At 41.7% G+C, this 18,065-nt stretch overlaps 2 protein-coding genes across 3 annotated transcripts; one reads left to right on the plus strand and one right to left on the minus strand.

Moving 5' to 3' along the window:
- Positions 1 to 1,406: 1,406 nt before the first annotated feature.
- sgpl1 (sphingosine-1-phosphate lyase 1) lies at positions 1,407 to 11,476 on the minus strand. 2 transcript variants are annotated; one of them, XM_040139899.1, is made up of 14 exons: positions 11,335 to 11,476; positions 8,221 to 8,386; positions 7,509 to 7,576; positions 6,955 to 7,102; positions 6,670 to 6,749; positions 6,360 to 6,488; positions 6,165 to 6,253; positions 5,955 to 6,063; positions 5,767 to 5,865; positions 5,532 to 5,678; positions 5,062 to 5,300; positions 4,799 to 4,945; positions 4,582 to 4,702; positions 1,407 to 2,565 (listed from the first exon to the last, which is right to left on the minus strand). In XM_040139899.1, the coding sequence occupies exons 1-14, from the start codon at positions 11,344 to 11,346 to the stop codon at positions 2,422 to 2,424; spliced, it is 1,698 nt and encodes a 565-aa protein (XP_039995833.1). In that variant the 5' UTR covers positions 11,347 to 11,476; the 3' UTR covers positions 1,407 to 2,421. The 2 variants fall into 2 exon arrangements, with proteins under 2 accessions (XP_039995833.1, XP_039995834.1); XM_040139900.1 differs by lacking the exon at positions 11,335 to 11,476 and adding an exon at positions 9,015 to 9,771 and having other exon boundaries at positions 2,422 to 2,565.
- A 5,481-nt stretch (positions 11,477 to 16,957) lies between these two features.
- Positions 16,958 to 18,062, plus strand: neurog3 (neurogenin 3). Its single transcript, XM_040139755.1, has one exon. The coding sequence runs from the start codon at positions 16,958 to 16,960 to the stop codon at positions 17,576 to 17,578; it is 621 nt and encodes a 206-aa protein (XP_039995689.1). The 3' UTR covers positions 17,579 to 18,062.
- Positions 18,063 to 18,065: the final 3 nt, after the last annotated feature.

The raw sequence follows: 18,065 nt of genomic DNA on the forward strand, positions 1-18,065 counted from the left end.
TGAATGGGATTGCAATATACTCTTGCATTATTTTGTCCAACCTGTGTACGTAGAGGACAGGGTGTAGAGCAGTGGACCTTAAGGATGCTGCCGTTCTGAAGCCAAATCCCTGAGGATGTTGGAGAGAAAAACTACTAAGATGTCATGAGTTCAAACCTCTGAAGGCACATAGGTGAATCATTATTGCTACATTATATCACCACAGTACAAGAATACAAGACAAGACATTAAATATCTTCTGTGTCGACTTTTACAGAATGTGTTACGGAGGGTAATCACTGTCAGTTACTGTTAAACAGGAATTTGCATTAAAAGTTTTTATTCAAAAGAGATTTTTCTTGGCCCTTCAATTGTCACACTTTTTGAGGATATATCTCCAAAGCAAACAGGATGAGTCATGGTTGGAAAAGTCCTTTTTGTTTTTGCACGGGCATGTGTTTCCACATCCTTTCACTGGCTGCAGTATTTTATAGATGGATGGACACAGATGTTGGTATGAGCTTCGATCTTTAGTGAGGGTGTTACATCCTCTGTTTATCATCAGTCCTTCAAGCAGGCACTGGCTAAAAGATGGATAAATCCCCGCACACGTAAGAACCTAAACATATGCGTGTCTAATTTCTCTAAAACTGCTCAGTATGTAAAAACACAGTTGATGAAAACAAAACACTCACGAAAACGACTCACAAATTAAGAGATTAATAAACACCCAGTGGTCACACAAATGGTTAAATTACACCAACCGAGGCTGGTAAGATGTCATTCAATGCTATGCTTCTAATAACGCATCTCTTAAACATTAAGCGCAAAGCATCCCCCTTGGTTTCTCATTCTTAACAGGAAAAGTTACATATTGCACAAACATGGAAATAATTTCATGGAAATACACAGTTTCAACAAGCAATATTAGGAAAGCGCATGATATACAGAGAACAACACAAGGTCCTTTTTTGGTGTTACATTATGTTTTAAGTTATCAGACTATTAGCGAATGCTTACATATCCAGCTAAATTATTTTTAACCAAAGAATTTCCACATTCAGACAGGCTAAAGGCCTCCATCACAGTGGATCAGTTACTTTCAGCATCAGTATATCTAAGAACACTTCCTTACAATTTGTCAAATGCCCTAATATTGTGGAGTTTGTCAGAAATGGAAAAGAAAAAGAAAAAAACAAAAACAAAACAGTCGCCCTGTTAGAATGTATTTCAGTGGATGAATAAATGACATTAACATTGAGTAGGTAGAAACTGAGGTAGATTGAATTAGGAGACAAATTATTAAAATAAGGTGGTACACAGGTGACTCCATGCAGAGTACAGAGGAAATATTGAGTATCTACTCCTTGATAATATACAGTAGAGCAGGGTTGGAAACAGCCTTCAGTCCAGTCTGTTAAAAGATGTTAAATTTCATTGCTTTACTTCACCAGCCAACTACCGTGTGGAAGTCCTTCTCCATTTCTGAGAAAACAATAAAATAATCGAAGTGCCTGATAATCTTTGGATTCCCCTCGCCACTTTCAAAATAGCCCTGCCCTGGGTACAACTTTTTGCTTAGCTAAATTTAAAGACAATTTTATTGAATAGTAATGACATTAAAAGCTCCCACTATCCAAATCATTCTCACCCTGTCTACAAATCCAAATGCTGTAGATGGACCACAAATGTAGACTTAAAAGAATGCCATCATAGTAAGTGCTCACAAACAAGGATAATCACGTTCATGCTTACAGACAAACTGCTACCGTAACATCAGAGAACTGTACTTTCAAGTGATTTACAGATTAACCTGATATGCTCTTGCCAGGGCATTGCAGTGCTTTTTCATTCAAATGCTATTTTCCCGAGATAATGCCAACCATGAGCATTCAACAGACCCCCACATGTAGAGCCAGTCTAGAGCAGTACATCAGGTTTCATGCTAGAGGGCAAAGCAGCGTTTCTAAAGAGCTTTCAGTGGTCTGTGTTCTTGCTGAGTCACAGATTTTAAAGCAGTGACGGCAGGCTGAAATGTTCTGGAGTTTAAAAAAAAAAAAAAAAAAACTGAATGATTATTCTATGAAATCAGTAGAGCTTATGACAGAAATATGCATTTAACAGATGCTAAAACTGAAATGAACTTTTAAAAACAAATAAAACAACACACTTCTAGGAGATTAAGAAAATCATAACGAAAAGACTTATTTGGAACATGTCACTTCTTCTCTGTGCCATTTAGGCACAGTGTTATAAGCAATTTCCCTCTGGCCTGATTTAAATGACAATGGTTTGTGCTTCACGGATCTTTGCAGATGTTTTCCGTATGTTGTAGGTATGCAAGATAAGGCAACCGTTGAGCGATTAACTCAGAGCTCTGGGAGGAGGCGAGCGTGTTTCCCTGCGTGAGGTGGGGTCGGGCCACGAGGGCCCAATCCTGTTTCAGTGGGCTTTGCCGTTGCCGTTCATGTGGCTGACGTTTGCTTTGGGCACCTCAGTGCTGTAGAGACAGTCGAGGAAGCCTCGGGAGATCTCTGTTACCATGGATCTGTCTGGGATGGACTGGGCCATGCCATAGATCGCTCCCTGAAACAGCAGGAAGATGCGAGTGAGTTCACAAGCACACATTATAGATAATAGTAGATAATCATGGTCTAGGTTTGGAACTACAGGTCTCATAATGCTTTGGGAGATGTAAACATGAAGTATAATATTGCCATGGAGCCAGTCAAGTGAAATGCAGTGGAGGTATGCCAAATTAAATGTTAGCAGTCCCTGTTTGCAGATCATCCATAAACGTGCAGTCGTGGAATACTTTAATGCCGAAGAAACGTGATGATTCTCAGGCAAGTTCTGGAGTTTCAAGAAGTGTCTTCTATGAGTCCTAAGTGGATATATGGATGTTTATTCACAATGGACACAATATGAGTAATAATGAGTTACGACAGTGAGAAGGAGAACAAACCTCAGTGTTAGCCTAATATGCATTTTTCCAGTTTATAAAAAAAAGTGGAGGTAAACGCACTGGAGTACTTTGTTATTTGGAAGACCAAACCACACTTATATGAAATTAAATGAGTGAGTGAAAATAAACTGTAAAAATGCATTATTTATATTTTACTGTAAACTCTGGATTTAATTTATACCCCCAGTGGGATTGTTTTTTTTCCAGCAGGATTTTACTTTGGCCTTTGTTTTCATTTCTGATAAACAAATGAAGGCAATGTTTCATTCACAGATGTGTCCCCACTAAACCTGACTGGGACAATACAGCTTTGTGCCTGCCGGGTGGAGTTTCCACTTCATTTAAAAACAGACACCCAAAACAGCACATGCAGTTTGTGTCAACTTGAAATGACGACTTGTGCAGCCGAGGAAAAAAAAAAAAAAAAATGCCACGTTTAAGAACAGCTACAGTTCAAATTCAAGTTTGTCCTTAATGACAGATGCAAAAGGTTGAATACACACTAAACAGGCAGTAAACTCTCTCCATTGGGTTCTACGGTTTCCAGATACAATAAAATGACTGTAGGTGTGAATTTGTTTACTATGTGGTAGCTCTGTAATAGACAATGGAGAGTAGGCAACGTGTTACTGCAAAACATAACAGGTTACACTGTCTGACTGTGGAGCATCAACGTAAAGTGGTGCATTATTTATTCTGAGAACTGTCACCAAAGCCTGTCATTTACAATTAATGCTTTAGATAGATAACATATCTTATGATATGTGATGATATCACAATGTGACACCACAGAGTCTTTAACAATATCACAGTGATATTCTGTAAAGTGTGGACTTGTCCTGAACTTTCACGGTGTTATACAAGCTCAGGTCCTCGCATGGATGTGCTGGTTCTATTCATTCAGTTTTTAGTTCTGTAGTAACACAACTCACTGACTTAAAAAAAAAACAACTTTGTTCTTTTTCCCCCAGTGCTGCAACATCCTTTTATATCCATGTTGTTTGGGATGATAAAATGTCAACAAATGTATTTTGTTGACAGTGGTTTTAACTTCTGCCAGCTCTCATAGAGTGCTATATAGGCTAATAATGAAATCTCAATGCACTAAACATATACTCAGTGTCCACCACAAGCCAATGCATTCCAATACAACTGTTCTGCCAGAAAAATCTACTTTTATAATGTCTACAATGTTCAGTGTTTACTGACAATTAATGAGATGTTAATTAAACTAAGTTTTAGCACTGAGGTCATAGTGATTTTGTCGTACAAGACTACATTATATTGAGCTGTGTTTCTAATATTCTGCCTCCCTCATGTATATAAATAGGGAGGACATACATACATAAATTCAGAGACGCCTCTCAATATAATGTAGTCCAGTACACCACCACCTTTAAATATGACCTCAGTAAAAACGTGTGATTGAATTTACATATTTCCGACAATGTCAACAAAAACTGAACATTCTAAACTTCTTCAAAAAAAAAAAAAAGAAGGTAGAATTAATAGCTGAGCAGTTGTATTGAATGACATTAGACTGTACTGGTGTACGTAGTTAAGTGGCCACTTAGTGTATTTTGTATATTTAGTGTACGGATGCAAATTTGTCCAATGTGTCAGCAGAGCTATCTCACCATCCCTGTGGTTTTCTCTTTGGGGTTCTTCATGATGATGGCGACCTGCTCCCTGACATCACGAATAAACTGGTCAGCAACCCCCTGCTGGGTGTGCAGAACTGTGCAACAAATATGGATGCTGTAAAAGAGGGGGGGGTCATACAGTTGTCAGTAGTTACTAGTGAATACTTGTCATACCATTAAATCTGTCAAATTACTCTTAATTTATAAGTACCTGGATGGGTACTGCAATGTGTTCAGATTCCAGCCCTTCGATGTCAGCGCATTAGACAGACGGAAAATGTCAAACACATCTGAGCCTATTGCCACCACTGACACCTCTGGATCCCCAAACACAAACACTCCTTTTATCTGGCGGATTCTGTTAATAAGAAAAAAGATGAATGAATGTTGGAGGTGATAAGATTAATCATGGATTAAGAGTTCCGGTATTGTTATTAATGCATATTGTCTTCTTTGTCAGTCTGAATGTCTTACTCTGTTTTGATTTTGTGTGCTGTGCTGATGATCTTCCTGGTGGCATCTACGTATCCGTTCTCTCCCATGTGCATCATGGTCGCCCAGCAGGCGGCGATGATTCCTCCTGGCCTGGAGCCCGCTACAGAGGGCGAGGCATAGATTCCCCCCTGCCAGTCTGGAGCTACAAAGTACTGGTAGTGACGGTACTTTTTATCACTGTAGAGGATCACTGAGGAACCTTTGGGGGCGTAGCCGTACTGGAGAGGAACGTGACACACACACCAGTATTAAATAACTCTAAAAGTATGACTTCGAGTCATTTAAGATTAAACATTGATCTTTAAATTCAATGACTGTTGCATTGTTATTTAGATATCAACTTTTTTGTAAGCTTTGTTTATTCATTTTAAAAAGAGGAAAAGTAAGTAAGTAAGTAAGTAAGATTAAAAGAAGCATTGATCTGAATAGAATAAACAGCCACTCCTTACCTTGTGGGTGTCTGCAGAGATGCTGGTAACACCTTTTACCCTGAAGTCAAACGGGGCGAGGAGATAACCAGCCTTGGCCATGAAGACAATGAGAAAACCTCCCAGACAGGCATCCACGTGCAGTGGGAGGTTGTAGCGCACAGCCAGCTGGAACACATCGAGAGAAAGTGTCAGAGATTTGACTTCCCTGTTTTCATTTCAGAACCCATTTTAAAAAGGAAAATGCTTCACTGACCTTGCCTACTTCCTCAATGGGATCCATGATTCCATGAGGAAACTGAGGCGCTGAGCACACAAGCATGGCTGTGTTCTTGCTGATGGCTCTCTTCATAGCCTTGAAAGAGAAGAAACAACATGGGAATAACGGATGTTTAAGAATAGCAGTTAATAAGCACATACTGTGTGTGTGGACTGTATTCTCACCTTCACGTCTACTTTCATAGTTGTCTTGTCAAGGGGAATGTGAACGAGCTTCATCCCAAAGTAGTGCGCCGCTTTGTTGAAGGCTGCGTGGACGCTCACAGGTGCAAGACTGCAGAGGATAGAACAAAACACAAAAATAATGTTAGAACTTATGTTAAAGCACAAGAACAAGCCTTGATACGGGCCCATGTCATATCGAGCTCATCTTACATTTCAGGGTATTTGACACCTCGTTCATACGCCATGTCTCTGTATGCCTTGCAGGCCATCAGTATGCTCTCAGTTCCCCCTGAAGTCACCTGGACAAAGCAGAAGAAAAAAAAAAAAAAAAAAAAGTCAACCTTTTTCTCCTTTTGGGGTTACTGGCTTGTACATTTTATGAGCGTATGCTGTGTGGTGACTTACCGTGCCACAGGAGTTCGGTCCACCATGGAAAAGTGTGCATGCCATTCTAACAACCTCTGCCTCCATCTTTCTTACGCCAGGAAAGATGTCTGGGTGAAGTGGATTGCTCCATGCAAAGTCTCCATATACCTAGGACCAAAAAAAAAAAAAAAAAGGTGAAAAAAGGAGTAAGATTTGCATAAACTCAAAAATTACAAAAAATAACTTTGTCCTGCTCACTGTAACTCATGCCAAAGCACATTCAAGTTCGACCTTGACTATTTGTGCTTGGAATGCCAAGGTCCAGAGATATATACAAAAAGGTGCATACCTTCACCAAGAGTTTGGTCAGGGATTCATCGCCCCAGTACACTGCACCCGAAACACAGCCCTTCTCCCACGGCACCTCATCTGCAACGACACACTGTCTCTTCAGAAATCACTGGTTTTCTCCAAGATGAGATGTCTAATTCAGTCATAAAAACAGTGGCATACAGAAAAATCTACTCCTCCTTATTTCTAAGTGGTAGAAGAACAGATCAGAAATACTGGTCAGGGACTCAGCTATAAAGTCAATGGACCATGAGGCAAAGCTCAGGAAAGAATGAGGACTTACTCAGCGTCTCGTACTCTCTGATTTTGTCCAGCACTTGGCTCTGAGAGAGACCTTTAGACGGCAGCTGTTTAGTGTAGCTCATTCCATTCTTCAGAGTACACAGACTAGCAGACATGTCATCCAAAGCCTTGTTGAGCTGACTCTGAATCTGCCATACAGACAGGACAGAGTTATTTTATAGGAATAAGCTGTCTGTCTCTCTCTCTGCAGTAAAAACAACAGTAATGTAAACCACCTTGTACACTAAAAATGAATAAAAGGTGAATTAGCTATGTTTCAGACCGAACATGTCAACACGTCCACTGTGCTATCAACATTTTATGGTAATTTCTGATAAAGCCTGAAAGTGAGCTCTCTGCTGGCGACATGATGACCAGAAGTAACCGAATGTTATCACTAGTGTATGACGCTAAGTGTGCCAAAGGTCTGATAACCACCCCCCCCTCTCGCATGCTGTACTCAGTCATCTGAGAGTGACTCATGAGAGCGAAAGACGACAGAGTCAGTGAGCATCTGCTGGTAAAAGGAGGAACAAGATTACCACCAATACTTACTGCCATGCCAACAAAGGGGATTTTTCTGATGAGTCGAAAGCACTGCTTCTTGATTCGGGACGTGAGACCTATTAGTCAAAAAGACAAGGCAGCAGCTGTGGTGAAATGCTGGCACACACTCCACCACAAATATTAAACAGATGACTGTGACCTATAATCACAAGTCAAGACAAGAAGTGCGCTGTGGAAATTGGTGCCATACTGACAAAGCATTTCATTCTGAATCCGAAAAGCACTGAAGACATGCAGCTGGTTTCCTCCAAGAGGCCTCACTCTGACCAACTTTCACTCTGTAAGAGCTGAAGTACGACGGCTGGAGCTGACCCTCTTGCTGAGGAATTCAGCTGCTGATTGACTGATAGCAGATCTAGAAAGTCTTGTTGACTGAAGGTATTACTCTCAGTCACACATACTAGAGGATACAAACTGCAGAGTACAAGGGAAACTTATGCTAAAAAAGGTTTTCATCAAAAAACAATTCACTTAATTGCTCAGACCAAATTTTGCAGTACCTTACAGTAGACTATCAGAGGTTAAATCTGATGTCAACAGTTCCACGAATATGCCTGCAGATTACAATATGACTCAGAAAGCTTTGTGAACATGGCATCTACAATTTTAGGAGACTGGGAGCTCATTACAAATGCTATCATCTCTGATTTAGTCTGCAGCAGGCCTACTTTGTTCCAATGCAACATGTGTGAAAGATTACTTTCTTGCTGGAAAAGGAAGCCTTTGACCCAAACTGCTCCCAGTGTGGTGATGACTGTCGCTCCAATGATCTGCCACGGCTCCAGGTCCGCACAGCACGAGTTGACCTCTCGCCGGCCCGCCTCCAGATACAGCAGGACCATCTCCTTATACATCTCCAAGGCACTCTGAACACAGACATGCATACATGCTTTACAGTATGTCAAGGCTGCTTTCAATGAACTGTTGCAGCAGAGTATCAGAGTCACAGCGTTATGATGCAAAGAAGTAGAAGTAGTAGTAGCTTGGCCACCAACAGTATTTTAATATTTCTGTCAAACAGGCACATTATTCATGTTTAGAGTAAAACAGCACATTCAATAAATAAAAATGCAGAAAATCACATACATCCGTGAAAAATATTGTTTCTCGTTAATACGGGCAAGTGACCATTGCATACGCTGCGCTGATGAATGTTAGTCATTGTTTGATGCCATCACAGCCTTTTTATTTCAAGCTGATGCAATGATTCAATTTCACTGATTTTTTATGAGAAACCTTTTGAGACAAGATGCTTGATTTAAGTGTCTGCTTTTCACATGTTCCAGATCTATGTGCAGATATAAGGACATTAAATTACGGTAATAATCCAGCATATTATCTATATAAATACTCTAAATCAAGCCCTAAAATGTACAAAAGATGAACACATACGCCATGAAACTGAAATATACTCGAACAAAAATCACTTTTCAGGGAGAGCAGCCTTGTAGCTAGTAGCCTTTAGCATCACAAATCCTAAGTTTTAGTACTTACATCAGACATTGTCAGATCTACCGGGCTCAGTTTCCTCCTCTCACTAACGCTGTCAGCAGTTTTTCAGACTGTCAGATGAACAGACTGTCGTCTCTATCTTCTGTAGGTGAGAGTGAGAGAACACTCTCTGCTAATTGGACGACCATCACCAGGCTCCTCCCAACTACCCAGGCTGGCAACAACACATCCAGCCAGCTGAGGGGATGTGTAGCAATCAATCATGATCAGACAAAACAGGAAGTTTCCCTTAAAAACAGACGGGACTATATCGTAACATTTAGTCGCAGGCCTGATCACCGATAGATGCAGAAATATTTTATGGCAGTCTGAGTGTGAATGCAGAGATTTTCAAAGCCTGAGTAGATCTAACTGAGCCTAGATGACAGTCAATGACACATGAATGCTATTTCATAAGTGCAGCAAAATTATCTTTTCATTATCTCTCCCCCGTGTCATTTTTACAACACAATAGCAGGCACTTATTTCCCGTCTCAACCACAATCAGATGGAGAAAAGCTTAAGGGTCAAAAGACAATATCTTAAGCAAGCACAATCTGTGCTTCCTGAAATAAACATCCCATAATAGTACAATGAGGCAAGTTCCCCTTGTGCAAAGGAAACACTGTGATTATTATGTCAGAAAGTTCCTCCATCTTTGTTCCAAGCTGAAAGGATGTCAGGTGTTATTTCAGCCAGTCAGTCATTCAAGCCATCATCCAGAGTTCCATGAAGAAATTTTTTTTTCTTCTCCCCCATCGAATGAAGCTTTAGTTGAGGGCTGTCAGCGAGACACAGGAGCCCCCCCCCCGCCCCGCCAACAGTACAGCTGTCATACCTGCCTGTTTGGATAACATGTTCTCATACAGGTTTGGCGAGATCAGCTGCAAAGAGACGCAACGGAAAATAGGCCATTAACATGTGTAGACTGGGAGTTTTCGTGATAAGAAGAGTATTTACATGTAAGTGCAGAGTAAAAAAGGTGCACAGCCCCGTCTGTCACCGCTGCCACGTGTCTGTCATAAAGAAAAGATTAAATGCTGTTATCTAACATCAGTGCAAAAGGCAAATGTGCCCCTTAAGATCCAGGCCTCTTTCTGTTATCCAACACATTTTCTGTCTATAATTCGCCTTCAGGTCCACCCACACTTCTCCACCGTTCAATGCAATCTTTTGCCAGGGGAAACTCAAACCGAGCTCACACAAAGACCCTTGTACCGGCATTGTCCTACTCATTGTTGAGCAGTGGACGCCCATTCCTTCGCTGCCCCTCATACAGCATTTGGCTATTCTGTAAGGAGAGCTTTTGTTGTCTCACAGGGGAGGTCAAGCGCTCGTGGAAATGTACTGGGTGTGAGGTGGCTGCTCTCCTGGGTACATCAAGGGAAACAAGACCGTGAGCACAACACCACCACTGCTTAAATTCAAAGAGAGATCACTCAGGGGGGGGGGGGAATAATTACAGCTGTGGTGTCTGGAAGAGTTTTCTTCAACGCTCTGCAGAGTCTCCGAGTTATCACGGCATGAACTGACATTTAGGCCCAAGCCAAAAGGAAGCTTTCTGAAATCACTCCGTCTCTCTCCTCCCTAACTGATCTTGATGAGTCCAAGACGGTGACAGACTGGAGCGTAATGCTGCACTGACAACTGATCTCTGTCAGTCCGCCCTCTAGTGCTGAGTCTTTTGTCCCTCTGCTGCTGATGTCTACTATCATCAACAGTTGACTGTGCTCCTCTAAAAAGGGAAAACCCGCAAATCTCACCAGCTCTCCGGTCGCAGCGCTAAGAGTAACGCTTTGTTTAAACTTCCTGCAGGTTTGTGGAACAGGATCTCTAACTTTAAAACAGTGGGGGCTTCAATAGACAATTGCAAGGAGCTTTAAACCCTCGGAGGGGGAAGTACTTCTCGCTACCAGACACCTAAAAAAAAAAAAAAATGAAGTCAGGTTTTGACTTAATAGAAACCAACCATGACGCTACGTGTAGGCAGCAACGTTACTTTCTTTTATGGTGTTATCATGGCCTCGGAAGACATTATGTGGCTCATCTCATGTAAAGTGTCCCATTTCAGGGGCCAAAGTATCAGTGTAGGTTACGTGTGTCTTCCGTAACGTGAGGCTTTGATAAGAAGGGTCACTGGAAAAGTCGCTGTCCGTGGACTTGGAGCATCCCCGAGAGCAAAACAAGTCGGGTCATTGGCTCACTTCACTTATGATAAACAAGTCCTCCCCTTTTCAAGCGTCTTGTGAGCAGCACTGCCATCGTCCCGTGCATCACACTGCATGTAACGTGCAAAAACAGACTGAAGGGAAGCGGCACCTACCCAGTAATCCATGGCGGCGAAGCTAACTCTCACCGAAAATCCCCTTTTTGTTGTCTCCTACTGAGGAAAGTCACCTCCCGCAGCCTGCGTTGAGTCCTCCGCTTCTCATCTACATGCTGCTATCAAACACAGCTGCAAGCTAACCTCTGATTCAGGAAGTAGCCAGCGGCTTGATATAGCTGCGCGCCGCCTGCGCATGTGTGGATGTGACAACGCTGTGGCTCGGTCTCATTGTATTAAAGCCTGTTGTTCGTGCGGCGCCGCATGCTTTGCAAATCTTATATTGAAACCGATGGGAGCGGCGCACGTTTTTACACTCACAACTGGATGAATTAGCAGAGAACTGATGCTGCGTTCAAAGTCTCTTGGTTAACTGCAAGTTGATTACAATAATAACAAATGCAGTATAACCAGGGCCATAGCCCGGATTTTAGAAATACTGTGTTCATAAGTCCCTCCTGCCCGAGAAACGTCTAACTGGACACAAAAAATAAGGTTTCATTGTTTTTAACATTATTCGATTGCTTTTTTAAAAAAAATGTTTTACATTTTATTCATTCAGTTAATGAAGTCTGAAAAGTTCCATTATATTGTCCGTAAATTTTATTTCCCGACATCAACCTTTCAAGAGCTAAGAAAAACAGACCTTTTTCAATCTTTGTGATCTTGTTTTTTGTTTTTTTTTCTCGTAATCCAACAGTTCTGAAATGGGTTATTTAGCCCCGGAAGAGGACAATTTTTTTCAACCTGCAGTAATGCTGTAGTAATACTCAATCCTTAAATTCATCCAAAAAATTCCAAAATTATCAAGTTTGTAGAATCATGGTTTTAAATGGATGTCATAAAAATTAATTTGGTAGGGAAATAATAAATCCTTTAATTGTTTACTTATTTACCTACTTATTTCGACTAAAATTAGTCAAAACTGAAAATAGTGGAATCAGAATATAAAACTATTTTGAAGGTAGCTGCGACTCTGAGTATAACAATTAAAATGATGGTGTTAGTTATTTTTGATGAACCACGTGATAGAGAGCTACTCTGTCTGAGCTCCTCTTTTGTGACCAGATGTCATGGATGTGAAATTGATGTGTATCAATGAACCAAGTACTGTTGGGTATAGAAAAAGAAAAAAAAAAGTTAAGATTGACAGACAGCCCTGAATCTGAACAATGGTGGTAATTCTGTGGCACACTCAGATTTACAACTGAGTTGGGCTGGTCAACTTCGCTCTACTTATAGCTTCCATATTTCCGACGCTGCGTGGAGGCATCCGTTGGTGTCGATTTTGAAATGACGTGAGAGTTGTTTTCGTTTTAGAAGTGACAACGGCGCCTCGGAGCAGCCGAGCAGTGGCACTGCAGTTGTAGCTCTAACAACACCCTATGATGAAGACAAAGATGCTGCAGATATGACTCCGATTTCTACCTGAGATAGATTCTCTTCTTTTAGAAGGAATCGATGTTTTCTTTTCTTCTTTAAATAATTATGCAGCAGTTTAACCGACCACAAAAAGTGAACATCTTTTTATTCGACAAGCTACCGAGGAATTTAGTTGAATAATTAGTTCTGGTATAACTTAGATGGACCAACATTTTGGCAATAATTGACAATCGTGCCAGTGAGCTCAGCCTGTGCTGCGCAGGGTGGCTGTAACCGCAGCATATGTGATACGCTGCTGGTTCTTGTCCCTCACAAAGGCCGGTTTTTTTTAGTCTTAGTTAAGGTCTATATAGTTCTTAAAGGAGCCTGAATAGTTTGTGCACCGGGTTTTCATCAGAGCGCCACTGAGATCTATATGCACTTTCAGAAAAATTACCAAAATTAAACATTTTTATCTGTACGATTTTTTTTCCTCCAAAATTGTACATTTAAGCTTATTACTATTGCGTGTGATTTTAATACAGAGGCTTTCATTCTTTGGAATGGGCTGCCCTCAACAAACAATTCAATTTTCTATTGATTTCACCACTTACTCTGATTTACTAGAGTAAATCTGCCAAGGTATGCTTAGCAGTCAGTGGTTGTTTATGTTGGGTTCATTCAGTGTCCGTGCAGAATATTGAAACGTGAAATGAGATGATGCTTCATTGGAACCACATTTTTTCCTCCGGATTTGACAACAGTTATGTGAAGATCTACTAGATGTCAATGGGGACAACCTTTCAAATGAACAGCCCCAGAAAAGAAAGACCTCCTGGTACATGAGCTTTTATTTTATAGAAAAGTCAATGGCTAACTCATAAGTTTATAGATAGCTTTATGTTGGATTTCTTCGGAGGACTTGATCCATTTACAGAAAACGCACATTTGTCCTTTTTTTTATCCACAAAGAGCCACTAATGAAAGGGAAGTTCAGCATTGCAAACAAGCCATCAGAAGAAAGAAAAAAACATTCCGCATTAGTTTGGGGGGTGAAAGGGGGCGACTTGCAGCCACAGCCCTATTCGAATCTTCAATCTTTACAAAAAGACAAACTGTCTCCAAAGGACAGCTATTCCGCTGTAATTGGTGTACACTGTCTTCAAAAGGTGAGGTGAGAGGTACAATGCATTGCCTGTGAAAGGAAACTCCAAAGCACATTAAAAGTGAATTACTTCTTGTTACAAGTGTGCTCGGGGTCATTCTGGTCACGACGCGCGCACCTCTCCAAAAGCGCACACGTCTCCAAAGGCGCACTCCATACTTTCTAAAAGGCAGTCACATTGTTGAGGGGTTTCACAAGAGGTGTACATATGGCATCCGGGTTGCAATTAAATGTTTTAAAGATGTTTTTCCTTTCTTAAAGAAGTTTCCTTTTTCTTTTTTTCTCTCCCGGCAGCTCTTTGCCAGAAAGAACAAGAGGAGGGGGCACATTGAATGGCTCCGCTGCTAGTTTGGGATGACAACAATCTGGTCAGCGAGTTGTTGGACTTTGATTGCCCCCCTCAAAACGTCCTTCAAACAAAAAGCTGAAGACGAAAATAAAGCCCCACCTGGTACCTCTGTTTGCTAAAATAATAATAAATAGATTTCGTTTAATAAATAAGCAAAAGAGACTGTAAAGTGAAGTAGTAGAGGAAGTATTAATCAGGAGAATCGGGCAGGTATCACCTGCTCTGGAGCTTGCTCAGTTTATTGTTAAATATTGTTAAATCACTTTTCGCACCAAGTCTGCTCCGATATCTGCTATTTCCACAGCAACTGGGCGCTTATGTTTGCCTACACTTTGCATAACAAACAGGACACTACAGCACACTGATAAAAATCAAGGAGAGAGACTGACAACTTCAAACCCACACCTGTCCATGATATCCGATGATGGATTTGGCATCAATGATTATTTGTAAAGTGGTAATATTCAGTTTACTTTAGACTTTTCCTGCCTTTTATAACAGCAAGGCACCATCTCCCGACACACTAGTATATTTGTCCAGTTTTATTGAAAGCATATGGTTATCAGATTGTTCCCAAAACACATATTTAGACAGAAAGTTAAGGAGAGCTTTATGTGATCCTTTGTTGGCAATTGTAAATCATGTTTGAGCTCTGCCACACTCCCCCTCACCAGAGCTGATACGTGTCTGCGTGTCGCTGACACATTTTTACTAATCTCTAACTTCCTAAAATTAAAGTTATCGTATAAAATGGTAATGCGCCACTGAGTTGTGGCGATAGTGGACATGTTTTTGGAGATGTCGTGACGCACAGATATAGGCTCGCATTGCAGAAGAAATCGAGCTTTTATTGTTGTGACACACAACAAGACCCTTTGTACTATTAGTCCACACAACAGGTTTCACTCTGTCAAATCGTCTTTGATCGGTGGCCCCATGCGTAATTGTCTCCGTCCAAATACCGGAACTTTGCGCACTAACGCATTAAGCAAAAGTTTGTCCAAATACATGTGGCATTAAAATGGACATTTTCTTTGATATAGGCTACATTTTCTGAGCTAACGCAGAAATGAGTCATTCCTTAAAATTACTCTCGGCAACTCTCAAGTGGCCACCATTTTACAGCAGTTTCAAGTTCTTTAATGCCAACCCTACCAGCTCACGTGAGGAGCGTAAAAATACGCAACTGCGTACTTAATAATAAACGATTTCTCTGGAAAGAACCGTGGAGATGCTGTTGTTTTCACGCCGCTTTTCAGTGCGTTGGTGCACTTGCAGTTGATTCTAGAAGCCACTTTTCCGCGTTACCACAAACACCGTGTGTCCTGCTCGGCATGTGCCAATATTGTGAGTGCGTAAAATGTGGCATGACAAGTACCCCTTCAGGACAGAGATCTGATAACATTTGCAAAGGCAAACTCGCGCCTCGGGCTTAAAAAGATTAAAGTAATCTAACAAATATTTACTCTACTTTTAAACCTTTTGCACATAAAAAGACACAAAAACCAGTCTCGTTTAAACGGCTATTTATTAACATGGAAACATTATGCGGCTCATGAAAGAGTGCTGCAGTCTTGAGGGCTTCCAATCGGGACTGGACAAATGTGCTCCATATAATTTTTTTTCAGCGTTTGGTTCGGATGAAGAATTTCTATGCGTAAAAAGAACCTCTTGTGTGTCTCTGATTCAGAAACGTTACGCTGGACAACAGAATATGGCGCGTTTTTCCACCGGGAGGTCCAGCACTGGTATTGTCAGGTGGAGTGACGACTGCACGACTGACAAGATGCTATTACCACTTTGTATATGGTAACCGTGAAGAGTCATAATGATGATAATAATAATAAAAACACCTCAACACAACAGCTCAGAGCCAGAAGTGGTCCTGCATCCTGCCCCAGTTTTCAAATATTACTCCCAGTATTTTTACAGAATGCGCCATAAGATGTCTTGGAATTGATGTCTGATATTTATATAAAATATGATTTTTATATTAAACTGGCATACATCTACACATGTCTATAATGGAAATGACAAAGAATGCACAATGAAATACAGCACTGTGAAGAATGATCTGGGGAGTGGGTGAAGGAGGCGCTGCCTGGAAGCTGATTGGACACTTGGCGGGCGCTGTTGATTCAGGCTTCCTCCTGGCATAAAGATAAGATAAAAGCCATATAAAATGACAGGGATGCGCATCCATCCCTCACTGTCAGCTGCCCTGTCTGCTGCATCCAGCTACAAGAGAGGATTAACAAGAACGACTGGCTGTGTCTTTATCCGAGCCTCACCTGTCACCTGTACATAAGTAAGTAAGTAAATATAGACATCCAACTGTTTTTTTTTTTGTTTTTGTTTTTCTAATCTGCTATCTGAACTTTTCGAGATGGAGTTTTTTTTTTTTTGTCTTTTTTAAAGATACTACTCTTTTTCTATCTCCTTTTATCACCTGCATCATTTAAAGACGTAAAAAGCTGCATGGAAATAAGTGAAATCAGCTCGGTACTCTGTGGCATGTGGTACATTTGTAAACATGTTAGTGTCTTGTGGAGGAAAATGAGGAAATAGGATTCTCAAACTGTAAAGCTTTAAAATAAAGATTTTTAGACTCGTATGTGGATTAAGTAAGTCACTAAAATATGGGTGGATGACCTTTTTCAAAATCGCAGTAAGAGCTCTTAGACTTGTTGCTTTGCAGCGGATTTTTGATTGAACTTGATAAATAAGCATCTTTTTAATTGCGCAGGATGTCTCCTGCAGTGCGGCGCGAACCCGGCGACCTGCGCATATCCAGAGACTCGGCGACACTCCGCCACCCAGCGCACGACGCCGGTGACACCTCACAGGACTCCCTCGAAACCTGTCTTCGAAAAGTACCGTCCGTTTCCGGAGGGGGGTTGCCCGCAACCAAACACCCAAAACACAAATCCAGACGCGAGCGGTCCGGACAGCGGGGCCGGCGCAGGATGAAGGCGAACGACAGAGAGCGCCACCGGATGCACAACCTGAACTCCGCCCTGGAGGCCCTGAGGAGCATCCTGCCGGCGCTGCCCGACGACGCGAAGCTGACCAAGATCGAAACCCTGCGCTTTGCCCACAACTACATCTGGGCTCTGACCGAGACTCTGCGCATGGCCGACCAACACGGACACGCGGCGGACTACCTGCCCGTGGCGTCGGATCTGAGGAGCCCATCCAGTGTTTTATCCGCGGAGTCTGGTTACGTGACCTCAGCTGACCTCGACCCAAGAGACTCCTACACGTCAGTTGATGAAATGAGCTGTAAAATCGTCACAAGAGGAGAACCCAGCACTATCCCTTTCACCTTTTATCTCAAGTCTCTATGTGGTGAAAATACTTGGCACTAGTCCTTTTTTTAATGTCCATTTCTGCTACAAGGAGCAGTACCTGGTAGATACGGCCGACTATCCATACTTAAAGCTCATCTAGAGAAGAACACTGCTACTGCGATGCTCTCCATGGCTCGGGCACGTACAGGGACGTACAGCGCCTGGTCGCAGCAGGTGTTTCCCCATCAGCGATCAAGGTGCAGTGACGTCTCTTGATTGCGCTCTCCCATTGGCCAGAAAAGCAGCGCAGCAGCACCTTCTACCTTCGCTGTGCATGTACTCTTCACAGGGGTTGAAAATTGGGCTCACAATCAGTCACAAAACATAATCTGTTTCCCAGATGAAGTACTTTTACAGCGTAAGCCATGAATATCATTCGAAGCAATTTCTTTGTGTTGGAAAACGCTTTCATGACCATGTTGCGCCCACATTATTTTCCATCTTACTGTCACAGAGAATGTCTCTAAGAGAACATGAAGCACAACCAGTGATTTAGGAAGACAAG

The sequence above is a fragment of the Xiphias gladius genome, chromosome 11, assembly GCF_016859285.1.
Source record: "Xiphias gladius isolate SHS-SW01 ecotype Sanya breed wild chromosome 11, ASM1685928v1, whole genome shotgun sequence".
NCBI lineage: Eukaryota > Metazoa > Chordata > Actinopteri > Istiophoriformes > Xiphiidae > Xiphias > Xiphias gladius.

Excerpts from the sequence above, each read along its gene's own strand:
- sgpl1 (XM_040139899.1), bottom strand. Across the intron at positions 5,679-5,766 it reads CCATTGAGGAAGTAGGCAAG|CTGGCTGTGCGCTACAACCT; the intron begins GTCAGTGAAGCA and ends GATGTGTTCCAG. Across the intron at positions 2,566-4,581 it reads AAGAGAAAACCACAGGGATG|GGAGCGATCTATGGCATGGC; the intron begins GTGAGATAGCTC and ends CTGCTGTTTCAG.
- neurog3 (XM_040139755.1), top strand. The coding sequence starts at position 16,958 with ATGTCTCCTGCAGTGCGGCGCGAACCCGGCGACCTGCGCATATCCAGA.